Source organism: Pelophylax lessonae (assembly GCF_965119305.1).
Source record: "Pelophylax lessonae genome assembly, chromosome: 12".
Lineage (NCBI taxonomy): Eukaryota > Metazoa > Chordata > Amphibia > Anura > Ranidae > Pelophylax > Pelophylax lessonae.
The window spans coordinates 130,294,762-130,317,808 of NC_138779.1; the positions used below are offsets into that span (position 1 = coordinate 130,294,762).

The following is a 23,047-nucleotide window of genomic DNA, read 5'->3' on the forward strand; positions in this document are numbered from 1 at the left end:
CCTCTCCACCGAAATGGGGGGGCTGTCGGCCAGGTGCAACGCTGTGACTCGGGCCAAGACCTGGTCGTATGCGACCTTGCGATGTGTTTAACTCAAAGGCCAGCCCCCGTCCAGTGGGGCTATGTCGTGGCCGACCTAGCGCCAAGCTGAGGTCTGCGCACGCTCGCTGGCCAGACTGGGATGATCACTGGATCCAGATTATCCAACCCGTCGCCCACAGTTGAGTGTAGATCTCACAGGAAACAATCCAGTAGCAAAACATTATCTATCTAAAAATGTTTTGCCAGAAATAATGATCCCAGCAAGGAAATAGGTTGTTACTCCTGACTAGGCAGAAAAAAACTGAGTGGCTATAACAGAGAGGGAGTATACCCTCTGGGACTGCCCATGGGTGTAGCCAGAATTATTTTCTGCCTTGTGTTCTACTCCTGTAGAGGGAAATATAACCCAATGGTTATGAATATCAGGAGCTGTGCCCATCAATGAATGAAAGAGAAAAAAGTTTTACCTGTAGTTATACTTTAACTCTACATCTATAGCTCCATTTCTGATCAAAAATGGAACCCCGCTTGCTGCCTATGCCACTATTTTAAGTGGCCTCACCCTGATAGGAGCAATGTAACTTCTTAGATGACACTAGGTCAATTCGGAGGGCTGCCAGATAAAAAAGGATCTTGTTTCAATATTCTCCAGTATTTAGGGGGAAATAAATGCTTACTCTCAAAGGTTTTACTGGTAAATTTTGTACAGAAATGTATCTTGATATTATCAGTATGATTAATCAACCTCTTAATTAGGGATGATCGAACGGTTTGGGTCGACCATCGGTTCAACCCAAACATTGGGTGTTCGAAATTCGGCCGAATTCCGAACTTTTTGCTGTAAAAGTTCGGAATTCGGCCACCAAAACCGCCCAAATTGCAATGGGACAGGAACTGGGCTTTAAAAGCCCCTGATTGGCTCAGAAACATCAGTAAAAGCCAATTGAGGAGGCAGGAGTCTGCTAGGAATGTGATTGAAGTGACTAGGGGGTTCAGAGGCCAATCAGGAGTGAATACGCCCCCCAGTATATAACATAGCCCCGCCAAACCTCTAGCACTGTAATACAGAGGCTGTGGAATAGAGTGGAAGCATTTCTGTTACTCCTGCTGCTTGTAAAGCTCCAGTGTCATTTTGCAATTATTAGTGTGAGGAAAGGGATATGCAGTGTAGTTAGGGTACTATATACCACTATAGTTAGATTCAAAAATCTAGTTTTTGTAGGGATAGCTTTAAGTGTCAGGGTGACCGTATTGTAGTTTATGGTGATCTGACTCTGCCATGTCAGGGTGACCGTAGTGTAGCTTAGGGTGATCTGACTCTGCCATGTCAGGGTGACCGTAGTGTAGTTTATGGTGATCTGACTCTGCCATGTCAGGGTGACCGTAGTGTAGTTTAGGGTGATCTGACTCTGCCTTGTCAGGGTGACCGTAGTGTAGTTTAGGGTGATCTGACTCTGCCATGTCAGGGTGACCATAGTGTAGTTTATGGTGCTCTGACTCTGCCATGTCAGGGTGATCTGACTCTGCCATGTCAGGGTGACCGTAGTGTAGTTTAGGGTGATCTAACTCTGCCATGTCAGGGTGACCAAACTATGCCATGTCAGGGTGACTGTAGTGTAGTTTATGTTGATCTGACTCTGCCATGTCAGGGTGACCGTAGTGTAGTTTATGGTGATCTGACTCTGCCATGCCAGGGTGACCGAACTCTGCCATGTCAGGGTGACCCCACTATGCAGATTCTGGGTTAGGGGTATACATATATATATATATATATATATATATATATATATGTATGTGTATATATATGTATATGTATATACACACACACACACACACATATATATATATATATACATACACATACATATACATATATATATATATATATATATATATATATACACACACATATATATATATATATATATATATATATATATATATATATATATATATATACACACACACACATATATATATATATATATATACACACACACACACATATATATATATATATATATATATATATATATATATATACCCCTATACAGAAGTTAAAAAAACACCCAAAAAAAACTCCTGAAAAACGCCTGAAACAAAAGCGCCCAGGTGTGAAAGGAGGGTAACACCATCCCTGCGCTACTGAAATTCTAAGAAAAATTATCTGTTTTTATTCCTGGTTCTGGACATGCTACAGAGCTGAAACTTCACAGGTACACCCTTTAGACCCCACAGACACTAAATCCAAAGAAATCTCATTTTTTTTTTTTTTTTTCAAGAATTTTTTCAATAATTGGCTCTCTATCAAAAATGACAATTTTTAAGAACTTTTTTTTGCCTGATTCATAGTCCCTGGGGCACGACCCAGAACCCTAGGCACTTTTTAGGGGCATTTATTGGGTTTTTCAAAATTGTGTTTTTTGATTCCAGAAGTTCGGGTCCCATTGATTTCAATGGGGTTCTGGAATCCGAACCGAACTTTCGGGAAATTCGGGTGTTCTGGTCGAACCGAACTTTTCAAAAGTTCGATCATCCCTAATCTTAACGACTTCTCTCTCATCACCAATACTGTATATGCAATACTGTATATGCATATAACCACTTCCAATGAATTTAGGGACAAGCACTTTTCTCTTTTCTGTAAATGTCCATAGACAGGAGAAAAGTGCCTGTAAAAATGCTCTTGTCGGTGACTCTGATCTGCCCATGTGCAGTTCTGCAGCCAGCCAGTTTGTGAACTTTTGGGCTCAGCCTTGGATTGGGTAGCAGGGCAATTCTGGGTGTGCTATGACATCATGGTGCTCATTTGGGGTTTCTTACACACACGCCCATCGCACAAGTTGAGGCAGAGCTCGGCAGGTAACTAATCAGTTACCTCCAGATCTGCTCATGCACAGTTCAGAGCCAGCGGTAAAGATTTTTTAAAAGAGTTTTTCCACCAGCTGCTCGCCACTCGCCAGGAAAGTATGTGTAAGGGGGCATTATGAAGTAGAATTACCTAAGGTGGCACTCTAGACGAGGATTATGTAAGGGAGCACTCTTGAGGAGGATTATGTGAGGGGGGACTCTGGAGGATTATGTAAGCGGGGCATTATGGAGTAGGATATTCTAAGGGAGCACTCTGGAGGAACATTAACTAAGGGAGCACTCTGGAGGAACATCAACTAAGGGAGCACTCTAGAGGAACATCAACTAAGGGAGCACTCTGGAGGATAAATATCTAAGGGGGCACTCTGAAGGATCATCATTTAAGGAGGCACTCTGAAGGATCATCATTTAAGGGGGCACTCTGGAGGATCATCTTCTAAGGGGGCACTCTGGAGGATCATCCTCTAAGGGGGCACTCTGGAGGATCATCCTCTAAGGGGGCACTCTGGAGGATCATCCTCTAAGGGGGCACTCTGGAGGATCATCCTCTAAGGGGGCACTCTGGAGGATCATCCTCTAAGGGGGCACTCTGGAGGATCATCCTCTAAGACTCTGGAGGATCATCCTCTAAGGGTGCACTCTGGAGGATCATCCTCTAAGGGGGCACTCTGGAGGATCATCCTCTAAGGGGGCACTCTGGAGGATCATCCTCTAAGGGGGCACTCTGGAGGATTATCCTCTAAGGGGGCACTCTGGAGGATTATCCTCTAAGGGGGCACTCTGGAGGATCATCATCTAAGGGGACACTCTGGAGGATCATCATCTAAGGGGGCACTCTGGAGGATCATCATCTAAGGGGGCACTCTGGAGGATCATCATCTAAGGAGGCACTCTGGAGGATCATCATCTAAGGGAGCACTCTGGAGGATTACCATCTAAGGGGGCATTCTGGAGGATCATCTAAGGGGCACTCTGGAGGATGTAAGGGGGCACTCTGGGGCCACTGAGTTAAAGGAGCACTCTGGAGGATTCAAGGGGTCATTTTGGTGGCAATGATGTAAGTTGGCAATCTGGGGGGACTGATGGAACGGGGCACTTTAGAGGATTGAAGGGGGCACTGATGGAAGGGGGTCCTCTGAAGGCACTGATGGAAGGGGGCACTCTAGAGGCACTGATGGAAGGGGGCATTCTAGAGGCACTGATGGAAGGCACTCTAGAGGCACAGATGGAAGGGGGCACTCTGGAGGCACGGATGGAAGGAGGCACTCTGGAGGCACGGATGGAAGGGGCACTCTGGAGGCACAGATGAAAGGGGACACTCTAGAGGATTGAAGGGGCACTGATGAAAGGGGGCATTCTGGAAGCACTGATGGAAGGGGGCACTGTGGAGACACAAATAGAAAGGGACACTCTGGAGGTACTGATGGAAGGAGGCACTCTGAAGGCACTGATGCAAGGAGGAACTCTGAAGGCACTGATGCAAGGAGGCACTCTGTAGACACTGATGGAAGGAGGCACTCTGGAAGATGGAAGGAGGCACTCTGAGGGCACTGATGGAAGGGGGCACTCTGGAGGCACTGAAGGAAGGAGGCACTCTGGAGGATTGAAGGGGGCACTCTGGGGGAATTGATGTAAGGGGACACTGATATAAGGGGCACTCTGGAGAGATTTATAGAAGGGGCACTGATGTAGGGGGGCACTCTGGAGGCACTGATGTAAAGGGGCACACTGGAAAATGTAAGGGGCACTCTGGGGGCACTGATGAATGGGGGCATTATAGAGGTACTGATGTAAGGAGGCACTGATGTAGGTTGCCACTCTGATGTCACTGATATAAGGCGCATTTTGGTGGCGCTGATGGAAGGGGGGACACTGGAGGATCCAATGGGGCAGTCTGGATGCATTGATGTAAGGGGGCACTTTGGATGATGGAAGGGGGCACTGATGTAAGGGGGAACTCTGGAGACACTGATGTAAGGGGGCACTCGGGAGGTACTGATGTAAAGGAGCACTCTGGAGGCACTGATATAAAGGGGCAGTTTTAAGGCACTGATGGGAGAAGGCACTCTGGAGGTGCTGATGTAAGGGGGCAACCTGGGGGCAGTGATGTAAGGGGGCACCGATATAAGGGGGCAGTCTGGAGGCACTGATGGAAGGGGGTACTCTGAAGGATGGCAGGAGGCACTCTGGGGGCACGAATGTATGTTGGCACTCTGAAAGCACTGATATCTGGGGCACTCTGGTGGCACTGATGTAAGGTGGTACTCTGGGGACACAGATGTAAGAAGGCACTCTGGGGACTCTGGTTTAGAAGGGGAATCCTGAGGACTTTGATGTGGGGGGGGGGGGCTCTGATTTGAGTCTGGTGCTCATCCTGACTTCTGTACTCTATAGTTTGTTTTGTTTATTACTTATTCCTGATCCCTGCACTCTATATTATGCTGTACACAGACCAAACCAAGTTTTTTATTGTCTCAACAGTTGCTGGTTTTAATGAAGTTTTTCTTAATGGTAGGCACGGTATGACTAAGATATATGTGCATGAAAAACATATGTAATGAAAACATTTTCCTCCTTTAAGTCCCTCCCACTAGCCATGCCCATTGTTCGCCAGGGTGCCCCAGGTCTTTCACAATCCTAGTCTTGCTCACATTTTGACAAGCTGTTGTGAATTTTTAATTGTAAAACTAGGCAGATTATGGGTATTGTTAATGCTTACATATTGTTTGTACTGTTAAAGATTTTACCCAACACTGTATGCAAATTATATTTTCATATTTTTTTTTCAAACAAATAGAGCTTTCTTTTGCTGCTATTTGATCATCACTGGGTTTTTTTATTCTTTGTGAAATTAACCAAAAAAAAGACAGCAAATGACAGAAAATTTTGAAAAAAAAAAGTCTATTTTTTTGCTATAAAACACATCCAAAATATTTTTTAAAAAATAAAATGATTTAATGAATTTAGAGCAAAATGTGTTCTGCTACATGTTTTTGGTAAAAAAAAAAAAAAAAAAAGTGTAAATTATTTGGTTTGCATGAAAGTTATAGCGTCTGGTATAGATGCTGGATTTTTTTTTTATACTAGTACCAGGGAATATAGAAACAGCAAGATCGCCTGTCAGTATTCGGAGCTCTGTATTGTTTACAACACAGAGCTCCCTTCTCTGAATGATGGTGATGGTGATCAATCATTGGTAGGCACCTGCTGATTGGCTTGTGTTGTAACTAATCATAGCACAGCTGGAGCAGCGTGCACGCACCCCGCCTAGTCGGAGGAGCTGGATCAGGTATCAGATATGTGATCCAGTGCAGAGAGGCCACTTTGCCCCCGTACTCTAAGTGAGGCGGTCAGCAAACAGTTAAAGGCTAGGTTTGCCTTTAGGAACATGTTATGTGTTACACCCGTTTTTAGGGCGCAACATGTTTCTAAGCACCCCAACCCCTATCCCCTGATCAGCGTACTCATAGTCCTTTGACACTTACTCATAGTCCTTTGACACTTACTCCAGCTTTCTACCTAAAAAAGCTGCGGGAAGTGTCTGCAGGAGCTTTACACTGCACCCGTGACCCACTTATCAATTAATCATGCTACATTTTTCATGTTTTGTTAGTAAAAAAAGTATCTTAGGGTTGGCAATAGTGATCATAATCTTCTATCCTTGTACAGATCTGCAAAATTGTCCAAATGGAACATTCTTGATCCATTTAGGATAATGGTGACTTTTAGCATGTAGATATGAATTACCTGGTATTCATTTCAGAGTCAAAGCTTAATTCCAGGTCCAAGAAAACAAGCTGTACATGGTCGATAATGTGTATATTTGGCATTGATAGAGATTATTTTGACAATATTTTAACTCCTCAAGTGTTCTGGGCCATCCCAAAAAATGTAAATAAAATATTATGTAGTGGGCATAAAGAATCAGGTTCACCTAAAAGGGTTGTTGATACAAATATAGATCTGTTCCCAAAAAAAAAGGTGCATCAAAGATAGTACAATAAAGTTGATTTTATTGTACTAATAGCAAATTTGTAAATGCAAAAGGAGTCGCTCGATATTATGAGATTGCCTCCTTTATTAACTATATCTCAAACTTATTATAAGTCCAATATTTTTTTATATCTTTGCCCAAAAACAAAAACAAAAATTAGTATGTCTCAGTAAAATCTTTTAAACTTTTCAATCATCATATAAGCAGCCACTTCCCTATCTGCAAATATGGCTGAATAAAAAAAAAAAAATCTTGTATAACTGAAACAGAAAGTCTTCTGCCTGTATCAACACAAAGGAAATGTTGTTGCATAAATACCTAAATGGAGAAATGTTTTTGTCCACTAATGTACATTAACTGAATAATATGCATTTGAACTAATATAGTATAACCCTGCTGCTGGACGCAACCAGTACAATGCAATGCTTATAACAAGTTTGTAATCAAGCAGCATCTATCAGACGGATACAGTATCCAAGCATACACAAGAAAAGATATTACACTCAAGCTTGGAGGGCATATGGATGACATGCAGTACACAACAAAAACCAAGACCAACCAATCTGTGCCTGATGGGTCCAGCATACAGAAATGGGTAGGAAAGTGATCTTAACGAAAGCATGCCACCCAGCTCTGACATGTAATGCCCAAAGGTTTCCTTAAAGGGCATGGCTGAGGAAGTGTTTATGTAAAACATGTTAGGGCTGGGTGACATGCTTTCATGACATTAAACATAAATTACATTTAGCTCAAGCAAGCCCATTATACAGTAGCCCATCCACTGGCTGGCAAGCCTTTTTTTTTTTAATGAAGAGGCCTCTGACATTGAAGTAGCCACTTCATTTTTTAGGTTTATTGATTAATATTACTTATTGTCCTGGAATCACACATACCCAAGCACATGCTCTGTCACTCACTTCTGTGTCATCTGAATCTGCTGGAAAAAAAAAGAACCAGTGCATATGCCATTCCTAAGTTGGCCATACACTGTTAGTTTTTTTGCATTTGGTCAGTGGTTAAAAAAAAAATGTGGATAGAGGAAACCCCTCACCAAAACATTGTAATCTGACAGCGAACCAGCAAATGTCACGGTCAAACGATCAACTTGTATTGAGAGGGGACAGCACAAAACTGAAATCTTGATCACTGTATGGCCGGCTTTACTCTGTGTAATAACAGTTACCATTGGGGTTACCAAAGACCTTATAGTCCAAAGATGTTTCTGGTTTTAATAAATCTTGTGGTAGCTGCTCTTGATCCACAGCTCCACCGGGTCTAACTGTCTGCCTTGCTTACTTCTTCATTCACGTCTCATACAAGCCATAGACATTCTGTGGATTTTGCAGCAAACCTTTCCTCTTCCAACAGAAAAACTGACGTTTGGGTCATAGTTGACAGATTGAGCATAGCATGTCACCTGGTTCCTTATCAAAGCTACCAAATGCTAAAAAGTTAGTCCAATTAATCTAGTCTGACCACATTTTTAAACACTTTGGAGCCCCAGAAAATATAGAAAGAAGTTTATTTCCAAGTGACTTCAGTAGAGGTAGGTATTTCATCATCTGCCAACTATTCCTAGACTAAAGGCCAAATGTAAAACACAAACTAACCCATAGAAAAGTTCCTTCAGGCCCCCTTTGCACTTGTAAACGCAATTTTTCTGTGCTTTTTTGCTGTTATTTTGCCACGAATTTGAGTGGACTTGAAGCAATGCCTGTGAATCTTGAGGTCTATGGAACTCAAAACGCATCAAAGTCGGACCAAAGTAGTACAGGGACAGGGACTACTTTGAAGTTGTTGTGACTTGAAGTCGCACAGATATGAATGGTACTTTGCAGTCCCAAGTCACAGAACAAGTCGAAAAGGGTGAAAGGGGCCATAATCGTTATTTTTTCGAATCAACAATTAGTCATTTATCTTGAGTTGAATTTACTTTAAATGATGCCTCATTGAGATGCTTCCCCCTATTAATATTTTCAGAACCCAGATTTAATTCTCTGTCCCATTAACCCTCTTTCAGCAGTAGATGAAATAATATAAAACATTCTACAAATCCACTAAAATCTATGTAGAGCCATAACCAAACAGAAAGCTCAGACTCAAACATTGATCATATAATGCAGGCTACAAGCCAGCTGGCCAAATGACTACAGTATCAAGTTCTTCCCCTGATAATTTGAGGAACCCTAGCACCAAATCAGTATGAGTAATTCCAACATTAAATGACAGTACCTACTAAAATGAAAGAGGTTTGGTTGAGAAGAGCGAGATTTTCAGAATCTCTAGACTTTAGCAACGTCTTTTGTATGGACTCTATCCCCAAATCCCTTTTCGGTGACAACCCTTGTTCCAGCTGTCAGTAAGGTGCATGAGAATCTGCAATTAGTATAGGAAGACATCTGGCAGACATATCAAAGATCTTCCTCTTATCACAAGAAATTGGATAATAAAAAGCAACATCCCGCTCTCCAGTCTTTCCTGGGAGACGAGGCATGGTTATCCATAATAAATTAGGTAAATTAAATTTTGCACATTTCAACTGACCTTATATGGTGTTAAAAAACAAAAACATTGTCTAGCCAATCAAGGTTCACTCCTCTCTTCCTATTGTGAATTCTTCTCATGGCTCTTTAGATTTTCTTGCAAATCCATTACTTCATATATATATTTATATATATATATATATATATACACACACAGTATATTGAAACTAACACAAGAAAAAACCTAAACAGAAAAGTTCCAAGAGAGGTCTTTAATGTAGGGTACTGTGAAGTTCTTTCTCTAACAGACCAGCTCAGTTACCAAGGTCAGTTGTTCCTAAGTTGGTATCCTCCGCTGGGTAAAATACATAATAAAGCCTGGCACATACAATTGTCCTTGTACCATAGGCCTCATGCACATGAGCGTATGAAAATATGCTGCATTTTTTCTGACAGAACTTTCCAGAAAAAATGCCTCTAGTGTTGTATTTTATCCATGTTTACAATTGTATGTATATGAGTTTATGCGTGTTTATGTGCGTACTGCGTTTAGATGCGCAAGAGCGAAAAACTCATTCTACTTGCTAGAATAATAATTTATTCTAGCCATTAAAATACATTTATGTGCATATGCCTGGGTTTAGGCACGTCTATGCATGTTTATGCTTTTACGGGCTGAAATGCTCCTCTCTGAACGCAGGTTTGGAGCATTTTTTTTAATGCCCCTAAACAATGTTTCGAAATACATCTGTAAATGACACAATGTGCACATGCACATTACATGACCTATAATGGTGCTTGAAGTGATTCTATAGGCAGAAGGTTTTTTTTTTTTTTTTATCTTAATGCATTCTAAGTCCTGCTAAATGTGCACAACAGGTGGTGTCATGGGAGACACAGTATGCTGGTGGAGAGTGAGATTTGCACAGCATGCCTCTCTTAAATGCTATACAACATAAGTTGGGGAGGTTGAAAAAAGACACTAGTCCATCCAGTTCAACCTATGAATATCACAGTGTCTTTGAACTTTCCACATGAAGAGGTTGCTCAGAAAGTGCCAAAATGTGATGATCTACTTTAATCAAAGTGTAATGACTTGTGGGTGTGGCACTTACCCACAAGGGGGCGCTTCACTGACCTCCCCCAACACCACAGATTAAAAAGGTTTTATTACTCCACTTTTTCTTTTCTGCACACTCTACTGTTTTTATAAAATTGAAACACACTGAAATTTCAGTTCCTCATGGGCCAGCAAAACAAAAGCTAGCACTATACTTTGGACTTGTGCAGATTCCCCCCCCCCCCCTCTTTGTTTTTTTCCTTTGTCCTCTCTTCTCTAACCTTTCATATTCTCCTCTCATATACTTTCCTCTCCCACCATAACCACCTTCTGTCCTCTCCCACCATAACCACCTCCTGCCCACCTTTAGCTAAAGTCTACTTCCGCAATGTTGAAAAGAGATAATACCGCTCAGGCTAGTCAAAGTCCACGATTCAAGGTGGGTGCTTAACCTCGGCTCGCCACCAGAAGCATGAAAGAATAAAATGGTCGCACACCACCACGGAATCCAATGAAGAAAAATTCTTTATTCACATGAGTGGTACAAGGTACAGCAGGGTAGGACAGTAGACGCGTTTCACACGAATGCTACGTGCTTGTTCACTAGTGAACTTTTCTTCATTGGATTCCGTGGTGGTGTGCGACCATTTTCTTCTTTCATACTTCCCCAATGAGTCTAAAACACAGGAACACATCTCTATCTATACACCATATGCCCAGACTAATAGCTTTAAAAAAACAGACTAATGATATACTACCACAAACCAATCAGGTCTTGATACAAGATCTCATGTGCAAACACTAATAATATTGAGATTTTGTATCCTCTCTCTCAGTGTTGCCTCATTCCCCCCAAATAGCTTTCCCAATCACTTATCATCGCTATAACATAGTTTGTGAGGTTGAAAAAAGACATCAGTCCATCCAGTTCAACCTATGATGTGTGTGTTCGCTGTTAACCGTACATTGTATACCCCTGTATGTTGTGGTCTTTAAGGTGACCATCTAATAGTTTTTTGAAACTATCGATGCTCCCTGCTGATACGAAGAGAATTCCACATCCTTACTGCTCTGACAGTAAAGAACCCCTTACGTATTTTAAGGTTAAACCGTTTTTCCTCTAGTTTTAGCGAGTGGCCATGTGTCTTATTGTATTCCCTTTCTCTGAAAAGTTTGTTCCTTATGCTAGGGTCATCCCCACCCAGTACAGTATTTGTACATTGATATCATATCCCCCCTCAAGCATCTCTTCTCCAGAGAGAATAAGTTCAATGCTTGTAGTCTTTCCTCATAGCTGATGTCCTCCATTCCCCTAATTATTTTTGTTGCCCTTCTCTGGACTCTCTCAAGTTCCAGCACATCCTTCCTGAGGACCGGTGCCCAGAACTGGACAGCATACTCCAGATGTGGCCGGACCAGAGTCTTGTAGAGTGGGAGAATAATCTCTTTATTTCTGGAGTGAATCCCCTTTTTTTATACATGCCAGTATTCTGTTGGCTTTGCTTGCAGCGGCTTGGCATTGCATGCCACTGCCAAGCCTGTTGTCTACCAGTAACCCCAGGTCCTTTTCCATCCTAGACTCACCCAGAGGTCCCCCCCCCCCCCCCCAGTGAGTCACTTGCTTTCGTGTTTCTGACGCCCAAGTGCATTACTTTACATTTTTCAAGTAGTTGCCCACCCCATTATTTTGTTCAGGTCCGCTTGTAAGGTTTCCACATCCTGCATAGAGGATATTGGCATACTTAGTTTACTATCATCCGCAAATACTGATATTGTGCTGGATATCCCATCCTCTAGGTCGTTTATGAATAAATTAAACAGGATTGGTCCCAGGACAGAACCTTGGGGGACCCCACTTTCCACACCCACCCAATCAGAGTACTCCCCATTTATCACCACCCACCATAACCTCCTTAACTTGGAGAGGAAAGGAGAAGAAACCTCAGGTGTCCAAACCATTTCCTACTCTGTTCCAAACTAAAAAGAACAGTGCTGGGATTTTTTGGTTAGTGTAGTTACATTTATGGTTGTTAGGGCATTTAAGAGAGTGTTGGTGATATAGCTGAGCAATGGATTGAAAAGTCTGGGGGCTAGGGTTAGAAGAAAAATCACAAGGAGCAAGAAGGAAGAGTGAGACTTAAAGTGGTTGTAAATTATCACCTTGCAAAACAACCCATTCTGTTTAAAATAGAAATGAAAGGCAAAAAATGTGTGTATAGCTATAAATATATATACATTTTTCCCTTTTTTTTAGTAAGTGATCTCAGCTGCATAAGAGCCAGGGGAGGAGAAACAGCAGCATGCTGGGCTTCCCACTGAATGGCTGTGCAGCGGGCGCGTGTCAAGACAAGTCTGATCATTGGAGGAGAGCAGGCTGAGTTCCTAGCATAGCTAGAAAACTGACCACTGTGTGTGTTCTCCTGCTTAGTGTGGTCAGTTTGTAATAGGAAATCAGAGGAACTGGCAGGAACACCAGGGATTTCACACAAAGGAAGAAATACAAAGAGAACAGGATACTTTCTCATACAAGTACATGGTACAGCAGGCACATATCAGGAATATGAAGTGTTGGGGTAACAAACGCTTTAATAATGGCAGGATAACAGGGCGGATTTGATTTAAATCAAGTTGATTTAAATCACAATTCAAACCATAATTTAAATCACTAGTAAAAAGGCTTAATTTAAATCATCTCAAATTAAATCATAATTTTAAAGAGCAACTGTCATCTCTGTCTTGCAGCGGCTCCTCCTCTGACCCGCTGTTGACTCATTGACAGTCCCATTTCTTTTAATGGGACGGCTGGTGATGTGGCAGTGACACAAGAAGGTGAGGGACATGGTGGCAGCAGGTGAATGGATGCCCGCTAACAGGCGCTGCCATGATGGATCTGAAATGACAGGTGCTTATTAAATATAAGGACTCATTCTTGCTGGTAGCTAGTGTGAAATTGTGTGAATGCAACAATGTAGTGCATGTTATCTCAGCTTGCAGAGCTTGGATTCATTGAATGAGTTTACCAAAAAAGTAACTATTGCAAAATATACATATATGCAGAATATATAGATAAAAATTAAAAAATCCTATTTAAATAAAAAAAAATCCTATTTAAATTAAAAAAATCCTATTTAATAAAAAAAAATCTAATTTTTATTTTTTTTTTAGTTTTTAAGGATAACAAAAAAGGAGTAATTGAATTGAAGTTCCGACAGAAGAACATACAGTGTGATGACATATTTGAGAATAAGGGGAAATAAGAAACATGTAGTGGGTAGTGGCTCTATAAAAAAAAGCTAGTTCAGAGATACAGTGAGATGAAGTATCTGAGGATAAGAGGAAAATGGTAATAAAAGGCAGGATAGACATTGTAGGTGGTGACTAGAAATAGCAAGTCTGTGCAGATAAAAGTATTTACAGGAAGGCATCATCCCATGCTAGTGCACTTGTAGTATAATTATAGTGCTCTTTGAAATGATGCACTTTGCATATGATACATAATTGACCATGTCATACATTGATCACTGAGCTTTACCCAACTGTAGGTTTTCAAGTGTGGCTCGGTGTTACAAACAGCAAACCAGTGCCATAAAAAACACAGTATCTGAGACAAAAACATATGAAAGCAATACCAATAGGAGAAAACATGATAAGTCAGGTGAAAGAGATGATCTGCATTGTAGCCAATATAAACAGTTATGCTGCAGGAAAACCGGTTTTATTCATGCAGAAATGTGATAAGTTTCACCTATGAATGCCAACTCAACACAGATGGTGCTTTGGTCAGGCATGAACCAAAGACCTCCACACTGAAGTCATCACTGATATTTACTTTATTATTTTGCCTTCACATTTGGCATACATACAAGCAAACCACATGGCATCCTGTAGATTCCTACTTACATACTGTAACTTACCTATTACAGTCAGGGTGCCAGCAACTTCAGCAGAGCCAAAGCTATTTGTGATCTCACAGATATACGTTCCACTGTCTTCCAGCTGCAGATCTGTCATACTCAGTCCTGTGCTACGTTTGCTCCAGCGGCTGTCAGAAGGCACTGGGCGGCCATCTTTAATCCAACGGGAAGCTAAGTTTGGATATCCTGAGGCAACACATGGTAGCTCCACTTTATCCCCTACGAAGACCTCCTGGGATTGAAATCCATCAAGAAGAATGGGGACAGATTCTGCAGGGTCTATGGAACAAATAAACAGGAAAATACAGAAAATCATGAGTGACGGAAATCACAAAAAAAAGAAAAAAAAAAATTGGGTATGGAGACAGGTGATTTAGTATTTAACATACTAGCTGTTTGCACAGAAGTGCAATACTTAATCCAAAACACTGCTTAAAAAGTAAAGGTGTGTATTGCAGCAAAAGCTGCTATTTTATCTTTGTTATTATCGAGAGATTTTTTTTTTTTAAATTTAATGTTAAAGTGAACTTTTCAGTAACTGTAAAAGTCAGCATGAATAGATTCCCTGCATGTAAAAATATAGGCATCACCATACTTTTATCATTAGAATCCTTCCATGAGACTTTGCCTGGGCTGAGATGATGTCTCCTCTCCCCCTGTAATTAGACTGAAATGTAGTAACTTTGTTACAAGGTGGGAGACTGCAGAAAGGGCTGATCTGTATCAAGCATTTCTCAGGGTAATCAAGAACTGAACATCTTATCAGGAATGACTTGATTGAGCCATCTCTGAGCCAAGATTAGAGACCAGGAAACAAGTAGATTCTTCTGACTCTGAACAAAATGGTGGATGGGCCATTGTTAGGGGGAGGACTTTGATCTTTGTAATTGGTAATAAATATCTATATATATTTCAACAAAATTCCAGCACCCTACATATCTAGGTTGTGTCCCAGAGTCAAGTGTCTAAATGCCCGTTCCTGCACTGGGTTTTATATCTATGCATATACAGGCGGTCCCCGGGTTACAAACGACTCCTACCTACAAATGGAGGGAGACCACAGGAAGTGAGAGGAAATCTTCCCTTAGGAAGGTAAATTCACTCCCGTAAAAGTTATGGGAAAAAAGATGTCTCCACTGAAGCTTTATCACCAATCCTTGTTTCCACAACAACCCAAAATTTTCAAAATTCAATTGTCACAGGGACCGAACGTGAGGTGAAATCTTCTGAACAGGGGCACAGACAGAAAAATAAATGTTACAGGTTACAAACGTAACCCTTCCCTATTCTATCCGAAAAACTTTAAAATCAATTTTTTGGCTTGAGCTACACTTAAAAAATTTACCTGTTCCGACTTACAAATTACATTTAGGAACAAACCTATATACCCCTATCTGATTGTAACCCGGGGACCGCCTGTACAGTACTTCTGAGTAAAGTGATTTTCTGCACGAGAGTATGTAAATATTTGCGCCAGTGATGTCACCATACAGGCAACTGCAAGGGGCACAACAGGAGACAGGTAAGGGCACTGAAAAGGTGCATTGGGGTGCCAACCCCAAAAATGGCACTTCAGTACTCCAGTGCACATAAAATGTGTTAACGCAAAGCCTTGGTATGAATGGGTCCTCACTGACCACCAATGTCTAAGAAGGGGGGATTAGGTTAAACCAATGACCACCAATGTCTGGGAAGCAGAGGGAGAATCTTCCTCCTACTAAGCACCAGTGCCTTCTGACACCATTACATTTTTGCCTCTTACAGATCAGAAGGTGGGATTCGGTTACATTCTCCTGACTTTTGCACTCTGTATCTCATGCTTTGTGTTCCACTCCTGACCTCTGCACTCTATATGCTAAATTGTACATATGAAAAACAAAAAAGTGACTCTCTACGCACCCTCTCACTTGACAGTAATCAAGATAGCCCACCAGCACTTCGAAAGTGATTGACACCGCAAACTAAGTAACTAAAAATTATTAATTTATGATTTGATTTGTATTATTGATTTGAATTTATTGTTATATATTCATGGTTGTGCTGCACTTAACATTTATATTATATGTTTTGAACATTATACAGTCACTGGAGGACATGCTCTAATACAGGGATCCTCAAACTATGGCCCTCCAGCTGTTGCGGAACTACACATCCCATAAGGCATTGTAAAACTCTGACATTCACAGACATGACTAGGCATGATGGGAATTGTAGTTTATGAACAACTGGAGGGCCATAGTTTGAAGACCCCTGCTCTAATAAGCGTTGCAGCAATCACAGTAGGCCTTGCGCATAGGCCTTTGGTTAGTACTGATAGATTTCATGTTATATACCACTTATTAGTTGTTGGAATGATTTGAGGACGTATTTGTGCATATTATATACAATTTCACTGTAACCAAAAAACTTTGCAGCACTATTTTTAAATAAATATAGTACAAAACAAATTTTATAAACATCGTATGTGAATTTTCAATCTCCAAACACAGATCAACTAAACAATAGGCATTATCTCTGAATTGGACACGTTTATGTTGTGAAAATTATTAAAAATCAAGTGTAGACAATGCAAAAGTAAATTCCCACAGTTCAACAAAGTCCAGCAAAAACAGCCCCACCCAGAAAGGTAATATAAGCATAAGGCGCCTAAGCGTAAGTTGCAGAGCGGATCGCCACCTTCTGAAAATGTCCATAGGGACACAACGCGTCAAGGAGGGGAGTCTTTCTAATGCCATCATGCTTGTCAGGCACCTTCTGGCTAATTATATCTGCAGGGAAGGGTAGCCATGTCTCCTCAGCAGTGAAGCAGTTGAGTATGAGACTGGGGTGGATGGATGGATATTATTCTCATTGTTATGCTGCATATGGATGTTATGCTGCATATGGATACTGTTTTCTGTATGTGTGCCTGGTGATTTCCATTAAATTGCAAACAGAGAGCACTTATGTGTTGTGGTTTGTTTTATTACATGCACCATTCCTTTGGAGGAAAGATTTGTGATTAACCCTTTGTGTTACCAATAAATCTCTTATCATTGGATACCACTGTGGATGAAGCTGCACCTCTCTTTCTACTAAGCACTATTAGACCTGCTATAGCTTAGGAGGTCCTATCCTAAGTTGAGTGTGTCTGGGCTGGAATATGGTGGAAGAACTGGACATCTTTTGGTAGCATTTAATTTCTTTAAGAAGATTGTTTTTGGGAGAGTTCACTGCTTATGTTGGACTTTGTTGGACTATGGCAATTCACTTTTGTGTTTTGTCTACGTGTGATTTTTCATCACAAACAACAAAAACATAAGCACTCTATAGGCTGAGAACAGGAGGGCATATGCAGGAGTAAGTTCTGGTTGAAATGTCCATAAAGTTCAAGCATGAGCTGATTGCAGGACAATGGAGAAATACTGGCTGTAGAAGGCTGCAGGCTCTGATGAGAGCTAGAAGGAACTCTGTGGAAATGTACAACAAGAGAGAAAGGAGAGCAGCGCCATCTAAGTGCAGTATAAAAGATGCATTAAATAACAACAGACAAATGCAAACTCACAAGATGGGCATGATAAACCGGCATGTAAAGGGTTCATCCACTCCAGTGGGAGGGCGAGCGGCAGGGATCCGGGAAATCTTTGCTGGTTCCGTATATGTGCTTCCGAGTACGCAGTGTCACTCAGAGAAGAGCCGCCGACTTCACTTCCGGGTAGAAGGTGGAGTAGGAGGTGCGCATGTTCAAAGCATGCATGCTTCTTCCTCAGGCAATGAGTGCAGCCATCAGGGAGGAGGTATAAGTAAGAAGTCCAAGTGGGGCAATTTGGGGGTGATTTTTCATACTTTATACAACATAAACGGGTCTGATTCAGATAAAATGCCTATTGTTTAGTATGATATGTGTTTATACATGTAAATGAACAGAAAATTCTCATATGAAGTTTTATGGAATGTGTTTTGCATTATATTTATTTAAAAATTGCACTGCACTGTTTGTTGGTGATTTGTTACTAAATTGTATATTGCATACTCCTAACTGTTTTACTGTATGTGCTATATTTTATGTTATGTCCTAACCACTGAACTTTGTATGCTGTGCTGTAAATTGCACAATCCAGACCATGGGCGTCCGCAGGTAGGGGCGGGGGGGGGGGGGGGCAAATGCCCCCCCCCCCCCTTGAATCTCAAGTTCCCCTTTCAAGTGGTTGTTAAGCCACTTTATACCATCCTGTCTGGTCCATTTATTAATCCTGTGTGCCCCTGTGTCTGTGTTTTAAAAAATAAGCCATTCTTTACCAGTTTTCAGCCTCTCTCCTCCTCTCCCCGTCTTACCGGGGCCGAGGATTCCTCACTGATGTCAGTCGGGAGGGGAGGAGGAGGGGAGGGGGAGAGGAGAAGAAAGGCGGTGGGTATCGTGAGCGGCGATTGACGCTCTGAGAACTTGTAAAGAATGGCTTATTTTATAAAAGAGAGACACAGGGGAACACAGGATGAAGGAGGCACGTAAACTGACCACAGTGTCAGAACTCAGCCGCCATGGTATACAATGGTCCGTTTTTTTTCTAGGTTAACAAATGCTTTAAAAATAAATGCTGCTGTTTGCTAATAAATAATACGTTTCATGACATTGTTGAAAAGGGGCGGAGCATGGGTGACCTTAAAATGTTGCCCCCCCCCCTGAAAAAAGTTCTGCGGACGCCCATGCTCCAGACCACAGTGTTTATTGTTTTAACAGTTGCTGGTTGTTATGTAGCCCTCAATTCTTTTAACATTTGCTGGTTATGTAGTCCTCAGTTATTATAACAGTTGCTGGTTATGAAATCCTCAATTATTTTACCATTTGCTGGTTATGTAGTCCTCAGTTATTATAACAGTTGCTGGTTATGAAATCCTCAATTATTTTACCATTTGCTGGTTATGTAGTCCTCAACTATTATAACAGTTGCTGGTTGGTATGTAGTCCTCAATTATTTTACCATTTGCTGGTTGTTATGTAGTCCTTAATTATTTTAACAAAGTTATACTTTGTGTTTTACTCTGTTAGCTGTCTGCCTATATGACCATGTGCAATGAAAGGGTTTCAGTTTAAAAAATTGTTTTTTGTGCTGAGGGATATGTACAGTATGTCTGTAAGTACTAAAGTAATGCCTAATATTCAGCATAAGGCTGGGTTCCCACAGGTCCAGCTGCGGTTTGCAGTCCGTTATCCTGTGCATTTGTGTTCACCGGTTCTGGTGCAATTTAGATGCAAATTTTTCCCTGAATTCACATCTGAACCGGACCCAAAAACGCACAGGACCCTTTTCAAATTTGTACCTCTGCCGCCCTGGACATGAGTGAACTGGCTCCATCCCAGCCTGATATACCCACAGCCCATCCCCCACAGTTATTACCTCTTGTATCTCTTGACCCTCCCTCTTAGATTGTAAGCTCTAATGAGCAGGGCCCTCTGATTCCTCCTGTATTAAAGTGTATTGTATTTTGTACTGTCTACCCTCAAGTTGTAAAGTGCTGCGTAAACGGTCAGCGCTATATAAATCCTATATAATATTAGTAATAATAATATACCCATGCCCACTTTTTACTACAGCTTGCTATGCACAAATTACCTAGCATAAATGCACTTAACATGAGAAAATGTATCAGATATTATATTATACTTTAAAGAACTAACCTGATACTATAAGACGTGCTCCATTGCTTTGACGTGTCTCTCCACTATAGCGATGTCTGGTGATACAGCGATACGTTGACAATGCATCCTCCTTCTGTACATCCAAGATATAAAGGGCACCCAATGGTGAGGTGACAAATCTCCCCTCTAAAAGAAGAAAAAAAAAATTAAAAAGATTAGAAAAAAACAATTGAGGCACATGTGAGTACAAAGAAAGTACAGTCCAGAAAAATAAAAGGCACAGATCTGAAGGCGGAGCTATAGAAACAATATAATCTAGAAAAATAAAAAAAAGATGATGTAAATGTACAGAATTACAGATTTGCTGCAGATTTGTCAGATTGACACTTATTTCTATCTTTTTTGCCAATGTCAACACTAAAAGTGTAAAACCTATCACCTCCATAGCTTCTTGTCACATAGTCACCCTTCATTAACCCTTGTATAGCACAATCTGGCTGCTTCAGCATACAGCAAGCAGGTGCTGCGTGCAACATGCTGTCTTTATGTAATGTACATTGTGCAATCTGTGAATCACTATATATAGTGCACACCCACCAACTGCCGGTTATAGTATGGATCGAATATAAATATCTATTACCAGTGAATTTAACTCGTTTTGACATTTTTGATAAATTTACAGTATTGAGATAGAACCAAATACATACTATGTGTTAACTGTAATACTTTTAATAAAATAGCCACAAACATATTTTAGCAAAGGGTTTATAAATTGGAGTGTTGGTTTATCACAAGAGTTACTACACTTCAGTAAACACTATACGTTTCAATTTAAAGTGATATTAAACCTACAATTATATATTTCTTAAAATAACAAACATGTTCTACTTACCTGCTCTGTGCAATGCTTTCCACAGAGTAGCCCAAATCCTCTGCTTCTTGGGTCCCCCACCGCCATGCTAGGCTCATTCCCTCGCCAAGTGCCCCCAATAGCAAGCGGCTTACTACAGAAGCTCAGAGGACGTCACCGGAAGTGACGAAACGCGTCAGCTTGGACCGCACAGCGTCATTGCGTCACATCGAGGTGGAGCGCAAGCAGGAAGTAGCCTGTCTCTCTGCGAGGAGGGCGAGCAGCCCGCACTGCTAGACCACCAGTGATGTGATACTACCCTTTTAAACTATTATACCCGACTTATGGGCAATAAAGGATACCTTTAAATTGAATTACACTATTTGGAGCCTCTTTTCTTCCATATACCGCTATTGATACCCCGGAATACAGCGGAACCATCTACAAGGGGATACCTATTAAGCCCTGGGGGCTTTTCAAGCGTGAATGGTTCTAATACCATACGGTATATAGAACCCACTCCATCTGGTAAGTGATCCAGCTTATGTACTCACAAAGGAATTGATGTCACAGCAAAATATGCTAAAGCATGTGCACTTTTGAATTGAAGATCTATATAATTTTTGTCATTAAGGACATTCACCATGTTTTGAGCACTGAAGTCACTTTTTATATAATTCTTTGGGACTTTATATATACATTTTTGATTATTCACTGATAATTTTATAGGAATAAATTCACCTATACTTGATTTTTCATATATATTTATAATATTTTAGTCACCAATAATCTGCACATGATTTATTAGATGGAATTTTTTGTTCAAATGTTGTATTAATTTGTAAATATTTATACTGGTATTATACTTACCATTGAAACAAAGATATAGCTATTGGGATTCACTGATTTGAGCAAGCGCTGTATTTGGTCTAATTTTAAGGCCATAGATATTCCATATACCTCATTTTGTACAGCAGCTGCTATTTATTGTTTTTAGGCTCTTCTTTTATGCAAAATTACCCACCGCTATTTTAAATCTACAATTTTATAGTACTCTCCCATTGGCGCGAGGAATATACTTTGTATATATTTTTTAGATTACTACAGGGGTATTCGAACATAGACCCAGAAGACCAGCGGCTTTTGTGCACATCACTGGATCACAAGGGGGCTCGAGAAAGTATTGGGGGGGGGGGGGGGTTGCTGCATGCAGAAGATTGTTTTATGCATAGAATGCAAAGATTTTTTTCTGCCTTTAGAACCACTTTAAGTAAAAGTGAATTTGTCATGCAGGGCATAGAAACAGGTCCTTGTTAATGTAGACCTCCACTTAAGCCATTGACTTCTACCGGAGGCTGTATGCAGCACTTGTGGGCTCCCTGGCAGGAAAATATGGCAGAATATATGCGATCTGGATATGCACATGAGCCCATAAAGTCAGCTATACATGGAATGAAATTCAACTGGTTTAGCAGGGACGGCTGAATTTCGATCCATGTATGGGGACAGTGGCTGTACTTATGAGAAAACAAGTATGTGATGGGATTATAGCGGTCCGGGGAAATATAAAGCGCAAACAAATAAAGTTTACACATTTTATTTAGAAAATAGTTAAAAAATACATTTGTTTACCACTTTTGGACCGGATTTTCCCCCCTTAATGACCAGGCCATATTTTGCGATTCGGCACTGCGTTATTTTAACGGACAATTGCGCGGTTGTGCGATGCTGTACGCAAATAAAATTGATGTACTTTTTTTCACACAAATAGAGCTTTCTTTTGGTGGTATTTGATCACCTGTGCGATTTTTATTTTTTGCGCTATAAACTAAAAAATAGCGACAATTCTGAAACAATATTTTTTACTTTCTGCTATATAACATTCTCAAAAAAAAAAATGTAAAAATCAAAATTTTTTAACATTTTAGTTATCGGGTCTACTAACTACAGGAAAGATTTATGTCATTTTTATTGTGTTTTTTTTTTTTTTTACTAGTAATGGTGGCGATCTGCGATATTTTGAAGGACTGCGACATTGCTGCGATCAGATCGGACCCTTAACGGACATTTTTGACACTTTTGGGGGGACCAGTGACATCGCTACAGTAATTAGTGCTAGAAATATGCACTGTTACTGTAATAATGACACTGGCAGGGAAGGGGTTAACACTGTGGGTGATCAAGGGGTTAAATGTGAGCCTAGGGGAGTGAGTCTAA

The 23,047-nt window shown here is 40.9% G+C and overlaps 2 protein-coding genes across 4 annotated transcripts in view; one reads left to right on the forward strand and one right to left on the reverse strand.

Moving 5' to 3' along the window:
* The window catches only part of LOC309567888 (uncharacterized protein), a 246,936-nt gene that overhangs the window by 210,874 nt on the left and 13,015 nt on the right, over positions 1 to 23,047 (forward strand). The gene's annotated exons all lie outside the window — the stretch shown is intronic.
* Positions 1 to 23,047, reverse strand: part of DSCAML1 (DS cell adhesion molecule like 1) — a 432,791-nt gene that overhangs the window by 119,769 nt on the left and 289,975 nt on the right. For all 3 annotated transcript variants that reach the window (XM_082273392.1, XM_082273391.1, XM_082273393.1), the window contains exons 4-5: positions 20,020 to 20,166; positions 14,364 to 14,642 (exon numbers count right to left, since the gene is read on the reverse strand). In XM_082273392.1, coding sequence (XP_082129518.1) covers positions 14,364 to 14,642; positions 20,020 to 20,166 — 426 coding nt within the window. The remainder of the gene's footprint in view (positions 1 to 14,363; positions 14,643 to 20,019; positions 20,167 to 23,047) is intronic.